This window comes from Canis lupus, chromosome 2, assembly GCF_003254725.2.
Source record: "Canis lupus dingo isolate Sandy chromosome 2, ASM325472v2, whole genome shotgun sequence".
NCBI lineage: Eukaryota > Metazoa > Chordata > Mammalia > Carnivora > Canidae > Canis > Canis lupus.
In genome coordinates, this window is record NC_064244.1 from 63,218,092 (window position 1) to 63,246,033 (window position 27,942).

At 53.3% G+C, this 27,942-nt stretch overlaps 1 protein-coding gene and 1 long non-coding RNA gene across 5 annotated transcripts in view; both read right to left on the minus strand.

The window, feature by feature from the left end:
- Positions 1-5,737: 5,737 nt before the first annotated feature.
- On the minus strand, positions 5,738-14,341 carry LOC118354047 (uncharacterized). The gene is made up of 2 exons (XR_004813963.2): positions 7,116-14,341; positions 5,738-6,447 (listed from the first exon to the last, which is right to left on the minus strand). It is a non-coding gene; the product is annotated as an uncharacterized LOC118354047 (long non-coding RNA).
- A 6,124-nt stretch (positions 14,342-20,465) lies between these two features.
- NKD1 (NKD inhibitor of WNT signaling pathway 1) overlaps positions 20,466-27,942 on the minus strand; it is an 84,454-nt gene continuing 76,977 nt past the window's right edge. For all 4 annotated transcript variants that reach the window (XM_025447182.3, XM_025447185.3, XM_025447184.3 and 1 more), the window contains 4 exons: positions 24,755-24,902; positions 24,173-24,257; positions 22,700-22,827; positions 20,466-21,955 (listed from right to left, as the gene is read on the minus strand). In XM_025447182.3, coding sequence (XP_025302967.1) covers positions 21,366-21,955; positions 22,700-22,827; positions 24,173-24,257; positions 24,755-24,902 — 951 coding nt within the window. In that variant the 3' untranslated portion in view covers positions 20,466-21,365. The remainder of the gene's footprint in view (positions 21,956-22,699; positions 22,828-24,172; positions 24,258-24,754; positions 24,903-27,942) is intronic.

A 27,942-nucleotide genomic window follows, 5' to 3' on the forward strand; every position in this document is an offset into this window, starting at 1 on the left:
GATTTAAGCAGGGGAGAGATAAGGGCAGAGGCTAGGGCAGGGATGGAGGAGGGGGCCTCAGGCAGGCTGATAATTTGGCGCCAGGGGTTGACATCAGTTGGGTGGGCCTCCCAAGCATGAGTTTCCCCTTCTGGGCAGAGCATCCCAATTTCACTTTAGAATAACCACCCTGCCTCCACCATGATCTGGTTCAGGAGGCATGGCTCCAGCCCCAGCTCCACGGAGCTATGGACTGTGTATGTGACTCAGACCTGGCCCACTGGAGTCTTCTATTCATTTGGCCCCATAGTGGGGATGTGAACCAATCAGAACCATGGAGAGGGAATCATGGGGCTCCAAGGGGACCGAGGGCTAGGAGGGAGGACAGCACTTGTGACCGGTCTTGGTGAGATGGGGATGTAAGCCTGGAGCTGCCGGGGAGTTTGCCCAAGAGGAACTAAGGAAATAGAGCCCAAAACTGGAGAGAGAAATGGCCCACTGAGTCGTGAAGAGCTTAAGCTCCTAGATCAAACCACACCTGAATACGAACACAGGAAACGCCTTTTTTTGCTTCAACTGCTGAGTTTTTTCTTTCATTGTTACAAAAGACGGCCATTTCATGATCATCTTTCATCATCTGAACATGTGTCTTCAGGTGCCTTGCTCCCTACCGTGACCCCTCCCTATCCCCAAGGATCTGACAGATATAATTTCTTCCATCACATTTCTTTTTTTCTTTAAGGCTTTATTTATTCATGAGAGACAGGAGAGAGAGAGGCAGAAACACAGGCAGAGGGAGAAGCAGGCTCCGTGCAGGGAGCCCGACGTGGGACTCGATTCTGGGACTGCGGAATCATGTCCTGAGCTGAATGAAGGCAGATGCTCAACTGCTGAGCCACCCAGGCACCCCTCTTCCATCACATTTCTAAACACAATTTCAGCTCCATTCACATTCATCACACACCAACACTTTGCTGTGTTTCTTTTGGAGGGCGCAAGTTCAGTTGGGGAAACTGAGGCTCACTCAAGTGGGTTATAGACAGAGAGTTCTAGGATAAGTCACACCCCTGGAGCTGTCTCTGCCTGGGTATCTTCCCACCCAGGAGACAGCCTAGAGGAATGGATCAAAAGTCCTCACAGCCTTGTGACTCCTATAACCTATAATCACTCTCCCAGAATTTAACAATCCCATTTTATAGTTTCAGAGACTGAGGCAGCAGGGACAAGGAACATGTGATACTCTCATCTCCTTATCCTGACACACACTCAGCACTTAACCTTCTAGCTAGGAGAGAGGGAGACTGACCACTCATAACATTGATTGTGATCCTGGATCCAGCCATGCCTGAATGCCTTAGATCTACCTCTTGGAATTTCAAGAGCTAATAAATCCTCCTTCAAGATTTATCTCAGGGGACACCTGGGTGGCTCAGCAGTTGAGCATCTGTTTTTGGCTCCAGGGTTCTGGGATTGAGTCCTGCATTGGGCTCCCTGTGAGAAGCCTGCTTCTCCCTCTGCCTATGTCTCTGCCTCTCTCTCTGTCTCTTGTGAATAAATAAAATCTTTTTTTTAAAAAAGGATTTATTTCAGGATTTTGTCACAACCCAAAGAGCCCTGATTATATAGCTGCATTCAAATCTCTGAGGGGCCATGTATATGGGACAAAAGGAACAACTGTACCCACCCAGCCCCAGAGGCAGGAAAAAGACCTGTCATGGAAAGTTCAGGCATTCCATGGACTTCCCCAGTTATCCAGGTGGGTCAGAGTCCCTAGAAGCAGTGGGAGGGGAGACTGGCAATGTGGAGACATGGTAAAAAAAAAAAAAAAAAAAAAAAAAAAAAAAAAAACAGCATGCACGGGATGGGCACAAATGCCAGGACAAGGTGCCCCTGGAAAAGGGCCTGGCCTTCTAGGAACTAGGGCCATAGATACCCCAGACCAATGTTTCTCAAAGTGTGGTCTGTGAGCCAGCATCAGGGTCACCTGGCAATTTGTTAGAAATGCATCCTCTCAGGCTCTGCCTCAGACATACGGAATCAGAACCTGGGTGTAGGGCCAGCATTCTTATTTTCGTAAGTCCTCCAGGTGATTCTGATGCTGCACAAAGCTTTAGCACCACTGGTTTGGACATTTCGAAAAATTAACTATACTCGGTGAAGAGAGGAAGGTATTTACTATCAAGAAGAGATGTGGGGAGCCCAGCACCCAGCTACTAATCTTTCCTGCTCACAAGTGTCTCAGGGACCTTCAGCAGCTACGGAGGCTGGTACGGGGACCTCCACGCCTCTCCCATGGGCCCGCACCGAGCCAGAGAGCAAGGCTAGGGGTAGCCATCACTGCCAAGTTCCTCGGGGCTCATCTGCCTCAGTCCCCTTCTGAGGACCCCGTGCAGCAGCCTGCCAGGATGGGCAGAGAGAGGAGGCACGGCCCAAGGGGCGTGAGTGGTGGGCAGAGGTCCACCAGGTGGACTTTACCGTGACACGCTAGGATCATATGCCAGTCAGATCCCCGACTGCAGCTCTGTCCCTGACTCAAGTTCAGTAACTCCGCCTCGAGGTAGTCAGGATAAGGCTGGGTTTTGTGGCAGTAACAAACGAATCTGACATCTCAGTAGCTTAACATATGACTCGTAACTTTCCTGTTCTCACAAAACCCAGAGCAAGTCGGGAGACTTTTGGGACAATGCAATGTCTCAGCAGACCAGGCTGCTTTGCTCTTACGGGTGTGCTGTCTCAGTCCAAGCCTTCTGGGGCAGAGGGAACTGGAAAGACCCACATAGACGAAACCCGCATAGACACTAAACATTTGCACCCTTGTCGTCCACTGGCCAAAACTAGCCTTGTGGCCCCAACCAGCTTCAAGGGGGCCTGGGACACACAGGAAGCATGTGGAGAGTTGGTGATCGACAGATATCTCTGCTACCTACCTGTTGGACACCCCCAGCCACAGCCCACTCTGTCACCTCCTGTGGCATCCCTCGTTTCCTCAAAAACACCCACTAAGGACTGACAGCTGGGCACTGGGCACAGCATGGGATGTGGATGGGCATAAACAGGACAGACACGGCCCCAGTCCTTCAGGAGATGATGGATGGAGGGTGGAGAGCTGGAAGATTGGGCAGATCCTCCTGAACGTTCCCTGGACCCACGTTTCTGTGCCACCCTCCTTCCTGACTCGCCAACTACATTTAATCAGCTTTCACCCCTTGGGGATAATAACCTAATCAACCAATAATAATGAGAAGTGTGAGAGGGACGCCTGGGTGGCAAAATGGTTAAGCATCTGCCTTTGGCCCAGGGCGTGATTCTGGAATCCCAGGGTCGAGTCCCACATGGGGCTCCCCACAGTGAGCCTGCTTCTCCCTCTGCCTGTGTCTCTGCCTCTGTCTCTCATAAATAAATAAAATCTTTTTTAAAAAAATGAGAAGAAAAAAAAAATGAGAAGAAAAAATAAATAAATAAATAAAAATAAAAAAATGAGAAGAGTCTCAGATTGGTGAGCCCTCCCTCACAGCCCAGGGCATTGGGGCCAGGATTCAAATGCCATCTGTCTGATTCCCATCTTCCAGTCCCCTAAGTGGCCCTTCCTCTTCCTACCTGGGTGAGCAGTCCCTACAGAATTTCCCTCAAACTTTTTTCTTCTTTTTAAGTAGGCTCCATGCCCAGTGGGGAGCCCAACAAGGGGCCTGAACTCACAATCCTGAGATCAAGACCCAAGCTGAAATCAAGAGTCAGGCGCTTAACCAACCAAGCCACCCAGGTGCCCCTAAGCCTTTTAAGCTTTCTCTGAGAATGTGGGGATCTGACAGCCAGCTTCCCTGTCATAGCCAACATTAACCAGGCTTGGCCTCCAGCCAGTCTCATCTCCTGAAGACAACTTGAGCCAGCCCAGCCTGATCTCCCAGGCATCCTTGGAACAGGCTCCTGGCTTGGGTCATTCCAGAAGGGCCGCTCTGGATGCGGACAGGGCCCGCTCCCAGCCCCTCACCTCCCACCATCCTTTCTCCAGACTTAGATGTAGTTGAAAAGCTTACCACGGGACCAGCAAGGCCACCACTGCCACCATTAGAAACCTGATCCCGCGTCGCTGATTAAAACCAGGAGGGGGTTTTAATCAGCCGGGGCCATATGCTATTTAACTGAAGATGAAAGTACCAATGATAAGCATCATCTCAGAAAGGATGTCGTTAAAGGAAGAGCAGAACAGCGAGTGGCATCTTTTATCATTACAGCAGCCCCTCGCCAAGCTCTCGTTAGGGGCTTTGAGGACCATCTGGGCCCTGTCTTTATTATGCAGCGCTTACAGTGTCATTGTGTTTGAGACGGCTCCCGAGCCCACGCCACGCTAAACTTCTAAATATACAATTAATGCCTATTAATTATAGTTTTCAAACCAGCAAAATGATCCTTCATTAACTTAATCGCCTCTTCTATTTTATCAGGAAATTGTATTCTCGCTTTCCATAATCCTTGCATCTGAAGCCTCCCGGGTGGCGGGTGGCACATGAGGCTTGGCTGCCCAGCTAGGGGAAGGCCTGCCTGTCCTCTCGCCATCTCGACACCCCAACCCACCCCCACCATGCCACACTCCGCCACGAGACGGGAAGCCACGGGGCCCTGGTCAAGCTGCATCCTAGGTCCTCTGGAATTGGATTTAAACCAGGGTGGGTGGGGGTGGGGGATAGAGAGCCTTACCTTCCTCATCTGTAAAATGGACTTGATAGAAAGGCTACCCCACAAAGTCACCATGAGGATTAAATGGGCAGTGATTTGCCTCCAGGGGGATTTGGGCACCGTGGCATCACGGATGGCCCAGAGCAAGGAACGGGCTGCTTCCTCACCCCAGCTCCATGGGTCCCCCAGCCCAGCTAGGCTGCTAAAACCCTATTCCAGCTTTCTATAGATTTGAAGCATCTCGACACTTCTCTCCCTCTGTTGCAACTTCATTTCCACACCTTTATTTTAAGCCCTGTCACCTCATCTCATTTGTGCCTTAAAGTAGTTTACAGCTAAGCAGAGAAGACAAGTAGTTGAATACAAGGGATGTGTGGGGAGCCTACGAGGAACGTCTGCCCCAGCCTTGGGGGTCACGGAGGGCTTCCTGGGGGAGCTGGTCTTGAAGGAGGTGTGTGGCACAGGAGGCACAGACCCACAGCCACCTGCCGTTCCAGTGTGGCCACCAGGGAGTCCAGCAAGCACAGGCTCACCTGGCCCCAGCAGAAGCACATCCTGTGCTGTGCCCTGTCTTCCTGCCTTCTCCAGTCCTGCAGGGGCCTGCCTGCAAGCACACAGCTTCAAGTGGGGGTGGGGGCGTCAGCACCCTTGGAGAAGCACCCGAGACTCAGGCCTGGGATAGAGCCCTGTGTCAGGCTCCCTGCTCAGCGGGGAGCCTGCTTCTCCCTCTCCCTCTGCCCCTTCCTCCGCCTGTGCTCTTTCTGCCTCACACTTTCTAATAAATAAAATTTTCGAAGACAAAAAAAAAAAGGTGGAGAACCAAGTCTCAGTAATTGGATAAGGGGTAAGGGCAAAGCTGCAGAGGATGCCCAGGTTTCTGGCTTAGGCTACTCAGTGGACTGTATCCCCCTTTACTAAGCTTGAGACAAGTTTTGGGGTAGGATGGAGAGTTTGTTCGGGGGCATGCAGTTGGAGCCCCTTGTTAACTGCCTAGAGATGGTTGTCAAGGCCATGGCAGTGGATGAGATCCCCAGAAGTGAGGCTGTGGAGAAGAAAGGGGGTCAGGACCAAGACTAGAACGATGTCGCCATTTAAAAAATGTTTTATTTCACAATACTTACAGATTCTGCAGGGATAGTACAAGAGGTCCCAGGTACCCAGTTCCAATGCAGTAGTTTGTAAAGGAGGATTCTGCAAAGCCTCAGGAGAAGCTAGAGGGTCCCATAGGGCCTGATGTCAAGAAAGTTCTTTCACTGAGCATTCAGTTTGGTTGCAAGAGAAAGTGGTTTGCACAAGCGACAAGTTGATTTCTTCCTCACTGAATAGTCTAAATGGAGGTGTCCAGGTCTGCGGTAGAACTCCTATTCCTCGAGGGCACAGGCTTCCTCCAGCCACTCCACCGTCTCCAGGGTAATGTCCTTGTCCTCATGGTCCAGAGCAATGGCTGGAATTCCTGCTATCACATCTGCTTTCCAGGCAGCAGAATGGGAGAGGGGATGGAGGAGAAAAGGGACAACAGGAATAGACAAGCTAGCTCTTAGAAAAGATTCCCAGAGCTGCCACAGGACACCCCCTTGTGTGACAGAATTGAGTTGCGCGGGAGTCTTGAGAACCGTAGTCTTCGTTTTTGAACTCAAAACCAGAGGCTCCGTTGCCAACAAGAAAGGGAGAAGGCGTACAGGGGAGCCACAAGCAGCCTGTGCCTGGAGTCCCAGAGCAGAAGAGCGGAGGAGATTATGAAAGGGAGACGAATACAGTCCCCGTGATGAGACACAGCCACGAGGTCAGGAAGAGCTGCGGAACCAAAAAGTCAACGGCAAGCTGGTGAGGACGGAGCCCTGGACGCTGCCTTCTCTACTTTTCCCAGAGGTGGCTTCGGTCAGGTGTGTGTGTGGGGGGGGGGGGGGGGGGTGCAGAAGACAGAGGTGATGGCCTTAAGGTGCTCCACAGTCCGACCGGGGCCATGGTAAGGCAAGCAGGGCGAGGGGTCCGGGGTGACAAAGGACCGCGGTGCGCTGGGGCGGCGAGGAGGAGGTTCTTGCGGCTTCTGGGACCACGAGGCCGGCGTGTGTGTGTGGGGGGGGGGGGGGGCTGGAGAGGAGCGACACCCGAGGTCTGTGGGGAGCCTGGGAGTGGACGCGGGGCGGACGCGGGGCCGAGGCGGCGCCACCGGGGCGGACCCCTGCCTCCAACGCCGCCCCAACGCGGGCACCTGCCCCAGCCTCGAATGTGTGCCGCCGCATCCGCAGGAGGCCGTCGCACCTTCGCCTCTTCCCCGCGGGCCGGGGCACCGCAGGCACGGGCACGAGGCCGCACGAGCACACGACGCCAGCGACCCGAGGCCGCCGCGTGGCGCACTTGTGCGTCTGTCAGTCCACTTCCATCGGCCGGCGGCCGCGAGCCCCTGCGGACCGCCGCCCCGCGCGACCAAGGCCCACCCGCCACGCCGCCCCACTCCTCACCGCCCTACTGGCGCTTCTCGGGATCACTTCGCAAGAAACGACGTGACCTCAAATCTCCATCTCCAGGATTTTCTCGTGAGAAAAGCCAAGCAATGAGGGCGCCCAGGCTGGGCAGCGGCAGGCGCCGGGTGAGCGGGGCCCGCCGACGCCCTCCCGGGCCGGGCCTCTGTCTGCGCTCCGCCGTCCTCAGGCACCCGCCAACATGGCCGCCGCCGCACGGCTCACAGCCCGCCCACACACTTCCTCCGGAGCCCATTGGCCAGAAGAGGGTCACGTGACATCGCCTCAGCCAATCACTGGCAAAGGGGATGGCTGGCCGAGGGGGCTTGGACAAATCATAAAACGAGTGCAGGAGGCCTCCTGCTTCTGTGCAGGTGTTTTAAGAAGGGGAGCCCGAGGCCGAAGGGAGGAGACGGCGAAGAAGAAGAGCACGAAGAACCCGAATCCCTCATGCCCAAAGAACGGCTTTACAAACTCAAATGTTCATATTTGGTTATGTTATAGATATTAAAACGTCAAATAGTGAAAAGACAGAGCTGGTTGATCCTGCGTGTCTTTCATTCATTCATTCATTCATTCATTCACATAACAAGCATACATTGAGTGTTTACTATGCCCTCGCCCGCAGGGAGCTCACAAGCTACTTGCTGGGTCTGGGCGGGCAGATAAGAAAAAAACAGAGCACTGAGCAAAGGACAGGCTGGCAGAGGCACGACGTAGGCATCCCCTGATGCAGCTGTTTCTTCACCTACTATGCACCTGCACCCCTCCCAGCCACCTAGGATCCTGCCGGCCCCACACAGCCACTCTCCTCCAGGAAGTCTTTCCTGATTCCCCAGGCGTCCAGGATCTACTCTGTCCCTGAGCCCCCTGCGATCTTGGATGGACCAGGCGCAGGGCTGCCACTGCCTTGGCTGCCTCTGAGGTGTCCTGTCTGTTTGTCCTGTCCTGTCCTGTCCTCCATTAAGGCTGAGGGATCCAGAGGGAGGGGGCGGTGTCCCCAGAGCTGACCCACAGCCTAGGCTGACCTGGCAGGCCCAGGCCCAGCCCTCACACCTGCCTCTGGGCTCCTCCTCTCTCTGTCTCTCCCATCGATTTCTTATTTCATAAAAATCAATTTCTGTCCCGTTTTTGCCATGTACATAAAAGACTATGGCATCAATTAGCCTTAGTTCTCTCTCTCTCCCCCTCTCTTTTTCTTCCTCGTCTTTTTTGGAAACCTCTTTGTAGGGAAAATCTCATATTTCAGCAATTTGCATTATCCACACACTCAGCTTTGAAGTTCTAAGTTATGGTAAGAAAAGGACCCACTTATCTGCCCATAAAAAATGTTCAAAGCTTATAAATTCCCTGAAACAGATGTACATTATCATTGGATTTGCCTTTCTTTTTGCTAGAGCATGCCTAATAGAGTTTCGGCCGCCCCCTGGCCCCCTTCCCCCGCCCCTGTTAGCATCTTGTCTCCACAGAAGCCCGCTCCCCACTGGGCCAGACTGACTTCAAAGGTCCCAGGCTGTCTGTTAGAAGCAAAGCACAAAGTGGGAACATAGGGGCCTTTTAAATCCCCCGCGTTTAAGTCAATATCATGCCTCCCTTCTTTCCCCTCTTCTGGTGGAGGGACATAAGTCAGCCATTCCTTTTCTGCCTTCCCGAGAGCCAATTCAGCAATTACCAGAGAAAGAGAGAGAGAGAGAGAGAGAGAAAGAGAGAGAGAGAGAGAGAGAGAATTGAGGACTCTTTCTCTCTCAGCCTCTGTCTTTGCCCTCTTGTTCTTTCCAACTTTACTTTCTGTTACTTCCCTCACTTAAAATGTCGTTCAACAAGGGAGGTATCACTGATCCCTGGTGTAGACAAACAAGTGGATCCTTAGTGCATTTGTGGGTTAAGAGTGTCACCAGCAACTTCTGACAGGCTGACATTGTGTCCTCTCCAGGCTCTCGTCATAATCTCCACAAAGTGACCAGAGGGCAGGCCCTAACCACCCTCCCCGCACCTGACCTTCCAACTTCTTGATGTGTCCTCAGAGTAATGAGCAAACTCTCCACCATGACCTTCCACCCCTGTCCACAGGCCCTGCCCATCCTGGGTGTCCTCCTTGCTGTGTTCAGCCTCACTGGCTTCCATAAGTTCGTTCAATGGCCCACGCTTTCTCCCACCCCAGGGCCTTTGCTCAAGCTTTTCACCTGGCTATTTCCTCCTTAACCTTGAGGTCTCTACCTGAATGTGGCTTCCTGGAGAGGCCCTCTCTAAACCTGGTCTCAGTCATGTCCCTCTGTTATTCTCTCACATGCCCCCCCAGAACTGATCACAGTTGAAAATAATGTAACTTTTGTGGGACTGTTGCTCCCCTACTAGATTGAAAGCTCTGTGAAGGGAGGAAGGAAGGATGTCTATTTTATTTGGTGCTAAGCATGGCTCCTGGCACAGAGTAGTTGCTCTGTAAATATTTGAGAGGACACATGGAAAGAGGAATCTAGAGATGAATTTGGAACAGGTTTGGTCCAGGGAAAGGTCAGCTGGGCCTGAGAGGAACCTCTCTGAACAGTGAGTACCAAGGTTGGGTCCCCTTTGGCTCTGACCGGGCTTAATCTCGCAGTGGTCAGCTCCCAGAGACAGATTTGTGGTAACCAAACCACACAGCAAGGTTGAGTGAGATACGTGAATACTAAATTCTCCACAGTGAAGGAGGGAAGGAAGGAAGGAAAGAAGAAATGGAGGAGGATGGGAGGGAGGGAAGGAGGGAAAAAGTTCACATAGACCCCACTAGAATACTCTGGCTAGGAATTTCTGAACAAATTACAATCAGATGTTGCTTTTTGAGGATAGAGTCAGAGGAAATTAAATCAGGTGACAATGGCCATCTGGGGAGGATCTGGACAGGGGACAGAGACACTCAAAGTCACTCAGGTCCCGTGTGCCTGGACTATACTGGGAGCCCATAGGCCAAGCACAGTGGTGTTAGCCCTCTCTTCCATGCTGCCCAGAGCATCCCCGGTACATTCCTGGCGTTCAGTCGGTCCAAATGTTGCTACCCATCCCCGAGGGCAGAATCAACAGATCAGTGAACCAGAGCACAAGTCTGTGAGAGGGGAGGCTCCCTGCACACCTGTCTTTATGAATGCAATCAGCAGAGAACCTAGAGCACCAGGGCAGGTGCTATGCTGGGTCTAGCCCTGGGGCCATGTGGGGAGGCCAGCAAGGCACTGTCCTCCAGTTGCTCTGCAGAGATTTAACTTGTGCTGATCTTTGCAGGGCCTTTGGGATCACAAAATGATCTTTGGTGAGCAAGACAGTGCTTTGGTGGCAATAGATGTTAACTAATCAGAGGCACAAACAAGTATGTACAGCCAACTCTAATTAGTCTTGATTTATGAATTTGCCTACACTCTAAAATGTATTTGTCACCCCCAAATCAATACTCACGACGCTTTCACAGTCAATCGTAGTTATGTGTGGAGCAGCAAAAATTTAAGCCACTTAGACATGCGTGTTTCCAGCTTATGTCAAACACGGCGATGATCTGCCCTCTTGTTTCAGCTCTTACACTACAAACAAGGGTCCCTTCTGTAGTCTATTTTGTGCCACACTTTTGGTACTGTGTGCCTTGCATTGGTGATTTCGCTGTTTAAAATGCCCCCCCAAATGTGGTGCTGACACGCTGTCTAGCGTTCCAAGGCACTAAAGGCTGTGATGTGCCTTACAGAGAAAAATGCATGTTAGATCAGCTTTGTTCAGGCACGAGTTACACTGCCATTGGCTGTGAGTTCAATGTCAACAAATCAACAAGATATTGTAAATCAGGTGTCCTTAAACAGAAACACACACCTAAACAAGGTTAGGTATTGATGGTGGATGTAATATGGCAACCAGAGGCTCGCAGGAACCTAACCTTGTATGTCCCCTAGGAGCAATGGCTCAGTATTTGTTAATTCAGGGTTAGCAGTGACTTTGCAGCACATAACAGGCTCAACTATAATTATGAACAAGATCAGTGCTATGAAGAAGGGGACAGTAGGGGACCATCTTGCTGCCACTGGGGTCTCAGGCTTCCCAACGGTCCCACCTTCCAAAACATCCCAAACTCACATTTGCCCAGACTTGGCTGGGGTGATGGCAGAGGAGAGGGTAGGACTGGTCTTTGTTCATCTTTGTCAATGTTTGAAGGCCCCTGGAAAGGGAGGGTCAGGTGGCTAACAGCTTGCCCTCTGCCCCTTCAGGTGTCACTCTGTGTTTAACCCTATCACACATTAACCATGAGCTTGGTTGGTATAAGTCACTTAGCAGAATAGTCAGTTTCCTCACAAGGGTGTCCTAAAGATGTCAGCAGATGCAGGCTGAGCATACAGTAGGTGCTCTATAAGTGATAGAAATGGCAAATTAGACTCCTCCGTGATGCTGGGGCTCAGGGCCTGGTCCCTTGAGGGGCTGGACCAGACTCTCTGAGGACAAGAAGAGTCCCAGATGTGGGGCAGCTAAGAGCTGACCCAGAAGCTCCATCTCCCCCACTGGTGGGGACAAGGAACTACTGGGCATGGCTCTCAGGGTGCCAGTCCTACCACTGCTACATCTGCCACTCCAAGACCCAGCTTGTCTGAACCACAGGCAGCTTCATTATGCAAATGAGATTTAAGGGCCCAGCCAGAGAGGGTGGGTTCTTGCCCAAGTTCCCAGGGCAGGTAACGTCTGGGAGGCGTGGAGTGACCCTATTGAAAGTGGAAAGGAAACAGGGCAGGCGAGGTGGCCCTCGAGCGTGCAGCTGACCTGCAGCGGGGCTGCAGCCCAGGCGGGGGCAGGGCAGCCTTCCAGACTGTACCTCCTTTCCCATGAGCCCTGTGGGGCCAGATCCAGATTCTCATAATAGCGGCTGCTGTCTCTCGAGGGCCTACTGTGTGCCAGGCTCTGAGCCAAGCACTCCGCACCCACTGGATCATGTACTCTGATCCTCACAATGCCCCAGTGAGGTGGGTACTCTGATGACCCCTGTGTTACAGAGAAGGCAACGGAGACACACGGAGAGGGTGGGCTGCTGGTCCCACAGCTGGGAACTGGCAGAAGCAGGTCTCAGTTATAGTCTGCTGACTGCACAGTCCATACTCTCCACCACCTGAGCTGGGCCCCCAAGCCTGCGTTCCGGGGCATGGCTACTGGATCTCAACACCTCCTCAAACTTCACCCACCAAACCAGATGTGCAGCATCCAGGATGTCATATCCAGAGGTTCTGGAGCCACATCCTTCCCCCCGACCTATCTCGGATCTGCAGACGGGAAAGGGCCAAACTCCTAACCTGAATGGTGAGACGCAGCCCAGAGAGGTGGGGGCCACGCCTAGTGCTGGGCCCCGATAGGGCAGTGCTGGGCTTCCCCACGTGTCTGAGAACCCCTTCTCATCAGCAACCTTTAGCTGCCCCCTCCAAGAGAGCCGAGCCATACGGGGATTTGTCCAGGGCATTGAATGTGTAAGAATCTCCTGTATTTCTCCCCTTGCTTACATCTCCTAAGACCCTGGAGCTAAAGCAAAGGGGATCTCATTAGACCTGTTTTACAGAAAAGCAAACTGAGTCTCTGACTACTGAAGTCACTGGCCCATGGTCAATAGCTCAAAGTAGCCCAGGCAGATGGAACCCAGCCAGAGTCTTTTGAGTTGGGGCTCTTTCTGTCCACTTTGCCTCTTTATGCAGTGATGGCAGGGTCTCATGCAGGATGGCAGCCTCCACGAGGGGCCCCCAGCCAACCCTGCCCCAGCTAAAGGAGGAATGGGGCCATGTGCTGAGGGAGGATTTCTAGAACTGGCCCCAAGGATCTTCCCCATGAAAATCCTCCCGTGCCTGAACCCTCTTCCATCCCCCACCCCCTGCTGCCTCTGTTAGTGTCCAAAACTCTGCCTTGGGCAGCCCTGGTGGCCTAGCAGTTTAGCACAGCCTACAGCCCAGGGTGTGATCCTGGAGATCCGGGATCGAGTCCCACGTCAGGCTCCCTGCATGGAGCCTGCTTCTCCCTCTGCCTGTGTTTCTGCCTCTCACTCTCTGTCATTAATAAATAAATAAAATCTTTAAAAAAAAAAAAAACTCTGCCTTGAGCAGGCCCAGGTTTCCATGGGCATCACTGGGCCCCGCCCAGAAGGTGCTTGAGCATCTTCAGGGTTATGAGCTGAGATGCTGCAGGGCCAAGCCGAGGAAGGCCCACGTGTGCCAGGGTGACAGGGCACCAGGACATTGGACCTTATCTGAAGGGGTGTCACCACAGCTCCTGGGGAATCACTGCAGTGGTGGGAAGGTGAGCCTGGAGGAATTGCATTTTTTGATCTTTGTGAGAAAAAATAACTCAAAGCCCAGATATTTGGGTGACACCTTCAGATTTGGGAAATTAGTTGAAAATGTTTGAGACCCCAGATGGGTCAAACACGACATGTTTGGTGGGCCGTGTTGGGTGTAGCCCGAGGGACCAGGGGCTGGAGGAGGAAGACTGGGAGGCTCAGAGCAGGCAGGGGACAGGAAGGGGAGGAGGGGGATAAGCTCTCAGGGTGTGGGGCTCTGACCACACACGTGGAGTCACAGCAGATGCTCCTGCTGGACTGCCAGTGACAGGCCTCCAAGAGTCTGGCTGCAGGTGGCTTTGCCTACACAGGCAGGATCACCACAGAGGCCCCTGCAGAGCCCCCGGCCCATGACTGAGGCCGTGGAAAGCCTCTCCCCAGACGTCACAGATGCTAGCCTATCCCCACGTCTCCCAGCAGGCAGCTGAGGCCACAGACTAGAGAGGGGTCCCAGGAGCTGGTCTGGATTCAGCTTCAGGAAGGAGTGTCAACGTGGATGGCACACGCCTCCTCCAGCTTCAGTTCTCCCGTCTTTAAAATGGGGACAGTAACCCCTGCCCACCCACAACTGGCGGTTCACAAACACAATAAACATGCAGCCAAATGATCACTGTTTTCCAACAGTGGTGGGATGAGGTTGTGGGGGGAACCCCCAATGCAGTGAGAGGTTGTTCTTTCCAAATAAAGCTCAATTTTGTCCTTTTTTTTTTTTAAATTTTCTTTAAAGAGTATAAGACTGTAGTTTTCTTCTCTTTTCTTTTCCATTCTTATTTAGCAAAATTAGAAGTCAGTGATGCTGTGTTGTTTTCCCAGACTTTTATCTGAACTGCGACTGCTTTGTAAAACTCCACAGTCAAGGACTCCCCAGCAGGAGAACACCACAAACCTTCCAGTCAATAAAGGACCTGCAATCCCCAGTGTCTTCCCTCCCTCCCTCCCTCCCTCCCTCCCTCCCTCCCTCCTTTCTCTGACATTCCCTCTTTCCCTTTTAGTGACCACCTACTGTGCACATGCTGGGGCCGGGCAGTGTAGAAGTCCCTGTGTGCCTGCCTGCGAGTCAGGTCGGGGATGTGACAGCCTAGGAGAAGCCAGCAGCCACAGCCGAGAGGCCGACAGCACTGCTGGCTGCCCCTTTGTCTGGGCACCAGCTAAGTTGGTTCCAAGAAGTGAGGCCTTGTTGTTAAAAGAAAAAAATAGAGAGTCAGCTTTGATGAACTTATCCAGAATTTTGCAATGAGAACTATCTAGAAATGAGTTTATTTTAGTGGAGCAGGGGGAAATCAAAGCCAGGGGTGCGGTAGGGAGTTGGCAGTGGTAATCCTGTAGTGTTCACAGTCCCTTAGGGCTTTCGTCCTTCTCTGCCCCCCCCTAAGATCTGAGTGGTGGCCCAGGGGTTCTGGGACTGCTGGCCTCCTCTAGTACCTCCCCAGACCCTGGCAGTGACTCTGTGTCTGGATAATCCCACCCTGGTCCTTCTTCGAAATCTCTAACACCCCTCCCTGCATACCTCTTCCCTGCAGACATGAGGGATCAGGACAGGCCCTCCAAAGGGTCAGCCCTTGGGACGCCTGAGTGGCTCAGTGGTTGAGCACCTGCCTTCAGCCCAGGGCGTGATCCAGGAGTCCCTGCATGGACCCTGCTTCTCCCTCTGCCTGTGTCTCTGCCTCTCTCTGATTCTCATAAAGAAATAAATAAAATCTTTAAAACAAACAAACAAAACAAAGGGTCAGCCCAGATGTGGCTCCCAGCGCAGACCCCTTGCAGGTGCTTGGCCATCACCGAGCCTGCAAAGAGGGTCAGCTGGTGGTGGCATCAAGCCCCTATTTCCCAAGGCCGGCCTTGACCAAGCACCTGAGCGCCTCCTGCAGCAAGCAAGGACCACACAACACAGTAGGAAGATTGAGAAAATCCACCTGCATCTTCCTGAAGAGCCAAGGGAGGAGGAGGATGTGTGGTGCACACACCAGGGCTTCTGTGGACCTGTCCTAGTTGGGAGCCATGCCTAGGACTCTCCCTAGAGCTGGCTGTCCTTGGGTGCCTGTGGTTTTACCAGGGGAGGGGCAGGAGGGCAACACCAGGAGAACTCAGCCTGCACCTGGAGGGCTGTTACTGAATTATCCAGTTTTGTCCACACCCGAGGGTGTGGTCATGGCCACACGCTCCAACATCAAGAGGCTTTTTGAGGCTCCCACTGGGACAGGGGCATGGGGAGCTCCCTCTGCCTCGTTTATACCTTAGTGGGTATACTCCTCAGGGTAGGGCTGCTAGGTTCCACCCTGCTTGTTTGGCATAGGTCCTGGGTTTCTCACACTGTGACCAGTGGGCCCAAGTGCAGCACCATGCCCTGGTGGGAGGGGGAGCTTGTCAGGAGCCTTGATGCCTGGCGCCACCCCAGACCCACACGATCTCACTCTACAGGGGTGGGCCTGGGTACCTGCATTTAACATGCTCCACAGGAGATTCTTACGATCCCTGAAGTTAGGTGTTTCCCTTGCATGGGACCTTCTGAGGTCATCTGGGGCAAACGCAAGGCTTGGGGTTCTCAACCTGGCTTGCCAGAAGTCACTTGGAAGATGAAACACCTTGATGCCTTGCTGGACCAGCGAATCAGCATCACTGGAGGTGGGCCCATGAACTGGTATTTGTACAAACATCCCCAGGTGATTGGGAACACTCAGGATGAGAGGTAGAGGTGGTGGACACTGCACTCTGCCCTCCCCACCCCTCACCCTCACAGGCTGGTCTCTGCCAAAGTCACGTGTGGGGGGTCTCCCGTCGAGGTAGAGGCCCTCTTGTCTCCACCAGTCTCACAGGCTGAATGCACCAGGATTCTTCCCCTTTGTGGAGAAAAAGTGGAGGGCAATAAGGCCCAGGGGATGGTCAGTGGGAGATGGGGAATAGAGGCCAGGCTGTGTCATTTCCTCCCTGGGGTCACTTTCTACTAGAAGATGAGTCTCTCACTCATCCCCCTCCTCATGCTGAAGGAAGATGCTGAGTGCAGAAAGCCCTCTGTGGAGACGTACATAAATCAATGGAATCATTCAAGGGCACAAGCCCCAGATGGGTCAGGCTCAGAGGTCTGCTGGTCTGGGAGAGGGGAACAGACCAGATCAGGGCCCCTGACAAGGCAGCAATGAAGCTTTAATGATTGGGGAAGGGTGCCCTTGGCACCGCTTCTAAGGAGTCACTTCTAAAGTATTCACCTGGACCAACCGTATCAGCGCTGCAAAACCAGCCGTGTGTGTGCCGAGAAGGGGTGAAGCTGGGCTGAGCCCACGGGACTTGGGGGGCAAAGGCAGGGCTGCGAGGGCAGAGGCTCGGCGGCTGCGGGGTCTTCGGGGGCACACCACCCCCAGGTGTGGGCCGGGTGAAGCTCTGCCTTCAAGGAGGAGGTGAAGGCGGGGCCAGGGGGGTGTCACCGGTTGCTTACACTGAGCACCCCTCAGGGGTCCCCTTTCATTCCCACGATGCTGACGGGGCTCACAGGAGCAGGGTCATTAGTGGCGGCAGCTGACAGAAATGGTACATGAAGTGCAGGCAGCCCTCCCCTCCTCCCGCCAGCTCCAAGGCTGCTCCCCTCTGGCCCCGTAATGATGTGACATCTACACGCTGAGAACAATGAGGGGGAAGCAAAAGAAACTGCTCCCGGCTGTCTGCTTTGCCAAAAAGTGTAATTGGCACGGCTGGGTGGGAAGTGCATGAGCTCTGGCCGCAGTGCTCCCCGGAGGTGAGAGCAGGCCTGGGAGCAAGAGCGCAGCCTCAGCCGGGCTGGCTGCCTGACACCCCCGATGTCCTCAGGGCCCAGCGACAGATGAGCGGATGCGGATGCGGATGCGGATGCGGGGCACCCCAGCCACCAGCTAGGCAAAGCCCAGTCCTGTCCCCCACCTCCAACTTCTCCAGGCCGAGGAGCTCAGAGCTCAGTGTCCTGGAGCAGCAGAAACAAGCAGTTTCCTCTGGAAAGGATGGCAGATTTGCGATCAAGACAGAACCCCCCCACCGAGGGGGGGGGGGCGGGATGGGGGACACACATGTGCTCAAAGCCTCACCAGGAAGCGTGCTTGATCTCTTCCAGTTTCCTTTCCCCTCCCTCCCCCTTTCCTTCCTTCCTTCCTTCCTTCCTTCCTTCCTTCCTTCCTTCCTTCCTTCCTTCCTTCCTTCCTTCCTTCCTTCCTTCCTTCCTTCTTTTTCCTCTCTTCCTCCGTGGCTCCTCTTCCTTTTTCTCTCTCTTCTTCCTGCAACTTCTAACTATTTGCTACAACTTCCTTGAGCAGTTGTTTACGATCTAGCAGCACTGACGTCGCCCAGGCTCTTGAGCTGAGCCTGTCCATGCTGGCACTGTCCCTCTTGCTCCTGCTGCCGGGCACCGGGACCGGTCACTCGCCAGGCCCCCCAGCGCCCCATGTCTGGCCCGGCCTGGGCTGAGACTCACAGGCCCGGCAGGAGGGGCTGCGGCAAGTCGGTGACAGCACCGGCCTCCGAGCAAGAGAAGGCTGCGCAGCTGTTGGAGGGAAGGGGGCCGCGCTCCAGAGCCGCCGGGGCAAGCTCTCCAAATGCATTAGGTCACAGAGTGAAGGCCTGAGTATGAATACTATGTTACTCCTTGGGTAAAAATAAAAAAGTGGGGGTGGCAAGGGGATTAAGCAGCCAAGGCAGTGTTTTCTTTCTTAAAAATAGATCTGAAATAAATATTGTAAACTGTCAGCGTTTGTCAAACTCGGGCTGTGAGTTCACAGTTACTGTTACAGTTTCCTGTTTCAAACCTTGTTTGAAATATTGGATAAAATAACAAAACGGGCCAGGGGAGCGAGGAATGGGTGGAGCACAGAAGATTTTTAGGGCAGTGCAAATACTTTGTATGGTATTATAACGATGGGTATGTCGTTAGCTATTTGCCCAAACACATAGAATGTCCAACACCAAGAGGGAACCCTGAGGCAAACTATGGACTTTGGGTCATTACAATGGGTACCCCCCATAGGTTCACCCTTGGCAAAAATGGTACCATTCTGCCGAGATGTTGATGATGGGGGAGGCTGTGCATGCATGGGGTGAGGAGTGTGTGGGAAATCTCTGTATCTTCCCCCCGATTTTGTTGTAAACCTAAAACTGCTCTGAAACAAGCCTTTTCAAAGAATTCAAAATTTAAGCAGGGAGGAATCTTACAGAAATGCATTTATTCCTATAAATAATGGCAGCTACCATTTCTGTGATGCTCCCCTGGTCTGGGCATATGTTAACTCAGCAACAACCCTATGGGGTAGGTCTCTTATGATCCCTCTTTACAAAGGGGAAACAGAGATTTGAAAAGTTCCACGTATCCCTTGGAGCACAGAGCACTGAGGAAGTCGGAATTTGAACCCAGGCAGCCTGGGCCCAAAGTCTGTGCTCACAACCACCGAGCCTCACCGGATGGCCCGGGAGGGGGTCAGGGAAGGCTAGACTCTGGGGATTCCGGAAGAAAGCGTTCTTCTTCCTGCATGCCCATTCTGTACTCTCTGAATCTTTAACATGTGCACAGGCTACGATTTTTCAAAATGGTATTTTAAATAAATCCCAGTCCCTAAGAAATAACCACATCCCGGCAGACGTGGGGTGGGAGGGATGGCGTGGGACCCCCTCTCAGAGGCTGAGGGGATGCTCTAAAGCCACCGCAGAGAGACTCCCTGTGTGGACCCAATCCCTGGTTCCTTTTCACCTTGTAGCATTCTAGTCCTGGCTTCCGGCCCCTTTCTTCCCGCAGACTCTGCCCCCTTGCCACCCCAGCAGAAGATCCTTTCCTGTCTGGCCGTGGGGCTCAGAGAGCCAGCAGCACCCATAGACTGGCGAAGCTCCTGGAGGTAGAAGCATAAACCCAGAGAGGGAGAGCCAGCACCCCGCACATCTCCGCTTCATTCACACCCTGGCTCCTAGCCTCTCAAAGCCAGCTCCCTCCTGCCTTGGTTACATTCCCAGCCGTTTGAGTTGGATGCTGAGTGATAGAAACCCACAGCTCAAAACAAGGGAAGTGCTGACTGAGTGGTGAAGCCCTCCAGGGATTAAGGGGGTCACAGGGAAGACTAGAATCCCAGCTCTGCACCTGCTGTGTGATCTCAAGCGAATTAGTTAACCTCTCTGAGCCGGATGCATTTCCTGAGCTCACTATCAGAAAAAACTCCTTACCAGCCATATTAGACCAAAACCAGAGGCTCTGCCAAAGGGGATGCTAGCTGGCAGCCAGGCAGCAGAGAGGCAGACAGTTGGCCACTCCTTCTTGTGTCCTGCCACTCACTCTCTGCCTGAAAGAATGGCCATGTGGCCCTCAACAACAGCTCCCTGGCCCTGTGGCTCCCTCTGGCTCCCAGGGGCTCCAGCCAATGGGGTCTCAGCAGGATGCAGGGCAGGAAGGAGTGAGGGCGGGATATGGATCTCCCTGTAGGGTCCCCGCAAGGCCGGTTGTATCCCCGCGTGACGGCCACTCACAGCCCCTTCAGGTGGCTCCCCTAGCCCCACCACTCTGTCTGCTGAAGATGACTCCCACCCTCTTTGCACCACACACCGCTAGCCCCAGATCCTGTATTCTTGCGGAGGCTTTGCCCACACTTTGTAAGCATTCCCTCAAATTACCCAACTGCAGTGTGTGTCACGTTTTTCATGGGACCCCGCCTGGTGGACAGTGGTCCTTTTCCTAGTCTTCCCAGGCCCGCATCAGATAAAATCGCACTCTGTGGAGGACGCTACTCCAGGGCCCCACCTCTGGCCACTGTCCCCATGGCCCTCCTAGCTTCTAGACTCCAGCAGGCCTCTCCAAATCTGTCAGACCCTAAGTCCCAAAAAAGGGGTTTGAAAAAAACTGCGAATGAGAGGCAAGTGCCTATTCGCATCTGATGGACAGTGGTCTGAACAGGAGGCGCACAAGGTGACATCTGGGCTCAGGAAGTGTCTAGAGAAGCAAGCCACTGACTTCTGTACACTGGAAAAAGTACCTGAGTGTATATTTATAGAAAGATACATCGAAACGGACAGCTGGCGCCTAGCTATAGATATAGGAAGCTCTGTTAGAGAACCATGTAGGTACGTATATATTTGCCAACGGTAGAGAACAGGAGGTTTCCACATCTTCGGCCACAACCAACAACACACGAATGCCCGTTCTTGGAAAACCACGCTTGTTTGTGTGGTTGGGTTCCCTCTCCAGAGGTTTCCCAAAATGAGAAGGCTGGTTTCAGGGGGCAGTCCTTAAATATGTGTGTGTCTTTCTAAAGAAGAGAGAAAAAGGGAAGGGAGGAGGAGAAGCGTATTTTCATGTGGTGCACGGCAGAAAAGATGGGACTGGCTTTGGGCAGGGACGTGATCCCACCGGAAAGGCGTGAAGGGGAACTCCGGAAAGAACAGGGGTTTCGAGGTTGGGACATGAAAACACAACAGCCAGGAAGGTCGCGCGTCCGCAGTCCGCTGAAATCCCTTGTAGCACATTACAATCAGTTAAGGGCAAAACAAAATCAGAATAATACTAAGAGGTAGCAGCTGTTTATCTTCTCGGAGATTTTCGAGGGTCTCTGGAAGCGGGCCAGGTAAGGGTGTTCTCCTGGAAGAGACTAGGGGTAGGGCACAGTTCTGGCCGAGGGATCCCCCAGAGCCGGCAAGGGTGCGGACCAGCCTGCGTGGAAACTGCAGCTCGGGAGCCCGAGCGAGCCTCCACCGTCAACAGGCCACTTCCAAACCCAGAGTCATTTCTTGGGTAAGTTATGCAGTCCTCACAACATATAAATAAAAGTTTAGTTCTGTGTTTCCATATATCTTCTACATGGAGGCTAGCTGAATATTAGTGGAGTAACAATAATTATTAATAACAATAATCGTCATAATAACAATAATTAATAGAATAATAATGCCTTGGGGGCGCGGGGGAGGAGGGGTCCTTCATATGGCAGGGCTGGGGGTTTCTGGGGAGGGGTCTATGTCTGGTAGAAGTGGTGGTAATGGTGGTGGTGTTCGTGATGGTGGTGGTGTTCGTGTCTCTGGACCGCCTGGCCGGCCGGGCTCTCATACACCACCACAGCGGGCAGGTCCCTCCCGCGGTCCCGCCCCACGACACTGCTGCCCACCGCCAGGGGCGCCTGCAGACCCCGGCCCCCCTGCTGGCTCTCCTTGGCTCGGTGCTTCTGCTTCTTGTGCCCGAGGGGCGCCAGCGTGGGGAGGAGGGCGGGGCTGGCGGCCAGGTGGGCGGCCGGGGACACCGCGGGGACGGCGGGTCCCACGGGGGGTTTGCTTCTTGCCCCTCTGGCCACGTGGCCCACACCCACGCTCTTGCCCTGGGCCTTGGGGGACCTCACAAAGTGCTTGCTCCCGTCCTGGGTGCCCCGGAGCCGCTGCTGGACCTCCGAGACCTTGGCGAATGGGGTGTCAAGGAAGTGGAAGGAGCCCGGGTCCGCGCCTTGGGGCTTTCGGTGTGGGACGTGGATGGCTTCTGGCTCATGGGAGCGAGACCGAGTGGGGTTGGAGGTGCGGGGGGGCAGCTCTGACTTCTGGGCCACTGATGGGGAGCCTAGGAACCAATTTAACAGATATTTAATGAGCACCTACTGTGTGCCCGTGCTGCCCTGTGCCCCAGAAACCACCTCCACCCCCCTGGCTCCGAGTGGTAACTGTTCTTTCTCCCCACCCCGACTGCTGCTCCTCACTGCCTCGGAGGAACCTCTCTGGAAGGGAACGTGGCCATATACGAAGGGGGAAGATCTGCTTCCTTGTTAGGTCCTTAAAAATAAGTAATTGCCTTTCCAGGAGAGAGAGGAGGAAGAGAGGCGGGTAGCTGTCTGAGGTCATGGGATCGGAAGGAAATCTAGAGGTGCGCTCCTTCACTTTGGAGGTAACCAGCACGCGTGGTAGGAGGAGGCGGAGGAAGGAGTTGGGCTTGGGCGTGTGAAATTAAGTAGGCTACCTCTTCATTTATCTCAGCCAGGGGTCAACAGAGGTCAGCAGCTGATGAGGGCTGAGAGCGGTGTTTTGCTTGGAACAGGGGAGCGGGCAGGAGCGGCCTGGGGGTGGGGGGCGCAGAGCTGTTGTTTTCACTGTATGATAGACCCTATCGATACTATTTGATTTTGTTCAACCTGGGGCATGTTCGTTTTTAAAACGTTTTTAACGTCATCTCTTCCGAGAAGTCACTTTAACCCATCCAATGAAAGCTGCACCTTCTCCCAGCCCGGGGTGGGGATGCAGTGAACGCCACCCCGCATGGCCCCCCCAGCTGTCCCCTCGCTCCCCCTCCCAGATGTAGGAGCTCCCTTACCAGGCCCAAACTGGGATGTGTAGTTCTCTATCCCGGCGAGATCTAAGTAGTGGTTTCTCCTCTCAATATTCTCATCCACGCAGTGGTGGTAGCAGCCAGACTGCTCCAGACGGCTGTCACCCTGGAACCTAGGGCAAGAAGGCAAGTGAGTGGGTGGGCCCTGGCCCTCTGTGGGGGTAGCCCCATGTCTACCGGGGAGCCACCAGGACAAAGCCTTCTGGACCCTTCATTCATTTCCTTCTGGGTCTTGGGAAGGGGCTCGGGTGGGGGAGGGTGGGGAGAGGGAGTGGTCATCGCAGCCACCTTTGTTTCCAGTTTCTTCCCTGACAGCAGAGATGCAGACCTTTGCTGGCCTCCCTGGGCCTTCTGGGGAGGACTGGAGAGGCATTTGCTTTGAACAGGTCCAAAGTAAAGTTGAGAGGTTACTGGTCAAAACTTAGGGAACCTCAAAGTCAGGCTTCAAACCACGTGCGCCCGCAGTGGACAGGACACCTAAGCCCTGGGCTGGTTCCCCAGAGAGCATGGGCAGCGGAAGCCCCCAGGCCACTGCGGCTAAAGGGGGCAGGCTCTGTAACCTGCCCCAAAGCCAAGAACGGGCCTTATGAATGTATATGTAAGGAGGGAGTCTGAGCTTCCCTGCAAGGCTCTCCCATCTGCCAGCCCCACCTCCCTCATTACTCCCCGACCCCCTGCTCCCTGCACCTCCCCACACCAAGCTGGGGCCCCTGCTGGGACCACCTCCCAGCTTGCCCCTATGCGTGGGTGCTTCCCACAATCCAGTTACGTCCTTTCCCTTCCATGCAGGTATTCCCATCTCCCCCCTTGACTTCTGGGCCGCTAATGCCTCCTACGTCCTTCTGCCTCCTAGGCTGCTGTTACTTTATATTCCTGTTTACTCAGTGACTCAATGTTTTTCTTTAAACACACTCTCTCTTTGCGTCCCTCTCTCCATCCCCCCTGCAGTTAAAAGAAATAACAGGTGGAAGAGAACCGCAGCCTCACAATCCCTTAGCCACAATTCTGACACCCAAAAAAGCCTGAAGACAAAGATTTTCTCATTACCTTGGGGCAGCCCAGCCTGCCCTAAATGGATGTGATGGGAGCCACAGCCTTTATATCATATCACTTTGTGTGGATATTCATATGTCTCCGTGCAGAAATTTCAGTGTGCTAAATCCCAGGGTGCTGCCCAGATGCCAAATAGAATACATGAGAAATACACCAGGAACATCTTTTCTAAAATCCAACAGATGCTCGATTCCAAAACATTTCTGGCCCAAAGAGTTTTGGACAAAGGAATGTGGACCTACATTTAGTTATTTTTTTAAAAATTGATTTGTGAGCCTATCCTCCGAAATCACTTGCCTCCAGCTCAGTCCCTCAGGTGCAGGTACACAGCTAGTGTTCAATATGTGGTCAGGTGCCTTGGGCTGCTAGCCACCCCCCCCCCACACACACACACCCCCACTGTACCTGAGTGGGGCTCGCTGCTTCTTCTCCCAGCTTCGGAGCTCCTCGGCAGGCTTGGTCTCCGCTCTGGGCCTCGTGCCCTGCAGGTCTGAGTCCCACCCGAGAAACAGCCAGGTGAGCAGCTTGCACCTGTGCCCACCAGCTTCCTGGCTCTGCTGAGGTTTTCTGAGCTCCCTGGCATGTCACCCTTGATAAATGGCCCACGATTGCTCACAATGGCTCTGTGGGAAGGGTTCTCCAAGCCAGGACCCGACAGAGGGGTCTCACATCTACATGGCCCCTTACCTCCTGCCCCACCCCACCCTCCCAGACTCACCTCCTCCCCAGACTCCTTGGCTAGCCTGCATTATAGCTGCATCCATGCCCATGCCCACCTCCAGGTTTGCCTACCCAGGGTCTCCCACCCGCAATTCCTTTCTTATCCAAATCCTGCTTTTTCAAGGATCTGCTCAAATTCCACCTGTCCACAAAGTCCCTCCCAGTAAAAGGGGCTCCTTTCCACTCCTCCCAGGTAGGGTGGTGATCCTTCCTGAGATCTGGGAGTGGACTGGCCCCTGTGGCCTGGGCAGCCCTCCAGCCCCTCACCAGGGTGATTGAGAAGGATGCCCTTCTTGCCCTGGCTTCCATCAGGGGCCACTGTGAGCTTCACCCGCAGCGTCTTGCTCGAGGTCGGGGAATGGTTGACAGAGGAGTCAACCACCTCGTAGATGGTGTGCAGCAGGCTGGTGATGTCCTGCAGGGGAGCAAAGCAGAAATCCACGGGGGGTCTTTAGCCACCGTGCATGCACAATACAGGAATCAGAGGGCTTGTGAAACCTGAGAAAGCGAAAACCCCCTGGCTCCCTCCAAAGTCAAGCCTAAGGGACAAACTTGCACATGAAAGGTTCATCCAGGAGGGGATCCTAGGACGGAGGGGATCCTAGGATGCAGGAGCCAAGGGGCAGGGAGCAGTGGATGAGCTGAATGAACAGGTACAGCCAGGGGCAACGGGACTCAGTTGCACTTGGGTCCTCAGAGGGACTGTGTGGAACCCACCCCAGAAAAGTCTCATCCCTCCCTGGTCGAGTTGCCCTGGGGGATGATGATGCTACATTCCCTGGACTTCCAGGCTGTCCTGCAAAGACTGAGCTACCTCCCACCAGGAAAAGCTCTTCTGGTGGGCACCATTCACCTCGGCAGCAGGTGAACTTAGAGGCAGGCTGGGGAGCCTAGGGGAGGGCCTCAATGGCACCTGCTTCAGGTCTCAGGAGCTCCTTCTTTTTTTAAAAAGATTTTATGTATTTATTCATGAGAGACACATAGAGAGAGGCAGAGACACAGGCAGAGGGAGAAGCAGGCTCCCTGCAGGGAGCCCGACGTGGGACTCGATCCCGGGTCTCCAGGATCACGTCCTGGGCTGAAGGCAGCGCTAAACTGCTGAGCCAACCAGGCTGCCCTCAGGAGCTCCTTCTGAATGAAACATGGAAAAGCAGATGTGTTGCTAACTGTTCTGTGAGAGCTTGACCAAATCTCATCTCCTCTCTGGGCCTCGGATATTACCTCAACCAGAACAGAGATGTCCGACCCAAGCTCCGTGAAGCATCTCAGAGACTTCTGACTGGGGACTGGAGGGATAAAATAGGTCTCCCTTTGTTCTGGGCATCTGCTAAGGTCATTTGCCTGAGGGGAGGCTTCCAGCTCTAAATGATGTAGGAAACCTTTGGAAAAGGTATTTGCTCTTTATAGGTCGGGGGCCCCAGATAGCCAATTACCCACCCTTATGGCTCTTCCTACACAGATAGAGCCCTCTCCTTACTCCCCACCCACAAGCCCTTCAGGCAGAGGTAGCAGAGGTGACACCAAGCACTGCCATGGCTAGGCAGGGATATGGATGAGTGACTTGGAGTGGGGAAGCACCCACAGATGTGGCACCCACTCAGCACAGCTGATATGCCCTGTGGCAATGGGGACAGGCATCTCAGAAATCCAGAATCTTCTGCTAAATCTTCAGAACCTTTGATACTGGAAACTCATCTAATTTTTGCCAACTCCCCATTTCCCCATCTCCCCAGCCGCTGGCTATCAGCACTCTACTTTCTATGTCTACAAATCTGACTATCCCAGGGACCTCAAAGAAGTATTATCGCACAGCAGCTGCCTTTTTGTGACTGGCTTGTTTCACTCAGCACAACATCCTGGAGGTTCATCCATATTGTGGCACCTGTTAAAATTTCCTTTCTTGGGGTCCCTGGGTGGCTCAGTGGTTGAGCGTCTGCCTTCAGCTCTGGTCATAATCCCAGGGTCCTGGGATCGAGTTCCACATCAGGCTCCCTGCAGGAAGCCTGCTTTTCCCTCTGCCTGTGTCTCTGCCTCTCTCTGTGTGTCTCATGAATAAATAAATATCTTTTTTAAAAAAAGAATTTCCTTTCTTTTCAAAGCTAATACCACACTGTATGTCTATGTTTATCCACTCACCTGCTGACGGACACTTGGATGGCTTCTGTCTTTTGGCTCTTGGGAGAAATGCTGCCGTGAATGTGGGTGTACAAGTATCTTGAGACTCTGCTTTGGGGAGTACATACTCAGCAGTGGAGATCATATGGTAATTCTGTTTAGCTTTCTGAGGGCCCTCCATGCTGTCTTCCACAGCAGCCACACCATCTGACATCCCCACTGATAGTGCACAGGGGTTCTGATTTTGTCACTTCCTTGGGGACACTTGTCATTGTTGGTCAGTTTGAGGTTTTTTTTTGTTTGTTTTTGTTTTTGCTTTTGTTTTTGTTTTTAGTAGCCATCTTACGGCATATAAGGTAGGATCCCACTGTGGTTTGGATTTGCATTTCCTAACGTTAAGTGATGTTTAGCACCTCTTCCTATGCTTATTGACCATTAATTTATGTATCTTCTTTGGAGAAATTATCAAGTTCTTTGACCATTTTTAAACTGGGTTGTTTGTTTTCCCGCTGTTGAGTTGCAGTTCTTTTTTATATTCTGTATATTAATCTTTCATCAGATACGTGATTTGCAAATATTTTCTCCCATTCTGTAGGTTGCCTTCCACTCTGCTGTGTCCTTTGATGCACAGAACTTTTTAATTTTGATGTAGTCAATTCATCTATTTTTGCTTTTGCTGCCTGTGATAATTTTTAACAAAAACTTCTGGGGGGCTGGGTTGGAACATCTCGGGGCTACATCAGGATTGTGGAGGCTGCCAGTTTGAGACTCAGGCTCTCTGGCTCACTCAGCAATCTAGCTCCTCTGGCAGGGCCCACAGAGGACTCCTTTTCTCCTCTCTTCTGCCCTTGAGCTTCTCTGCACCCACCCCCAGTTTGCCCCCTCCTCTTTCCATCTTAGGAAGCCCATGAAGGAGGTGCCAGTATATCCATTTTACAGATAAGAAAAGTCAGGTCCACTAACATCATCCATCCAAGTGTCCTCTCCCAAGCGGGGGGCGGGGGGGCGGCGCATTGATTTGGGGTCTAGGAATAGGCATGCTCCTGCAATCCCAGCTGAAAAATCAACTCCTGCCTGCGCGGGGCCCAGCATACAGAAGTGGGTGCCTGTGAGTATTTATTGCACAAATGAACAGGTACTTTCTTCTGAGTTGGGAAGTGAGCCCAGAGCCGGCTCTGGGCTGTAGCTGCAGCGAGGAGGGAGCCTGTCTGCTCTAGCGCAGAGAAACATGCCCACAGACGGCCAGGGAGCATGGAGGGGACTGGTATTTATAGCCAACTTTGAGGAGTGGCCTTGATGCTAAAAATAGACCAAGGGGAAACACGAGGCTGGGTTCTCCC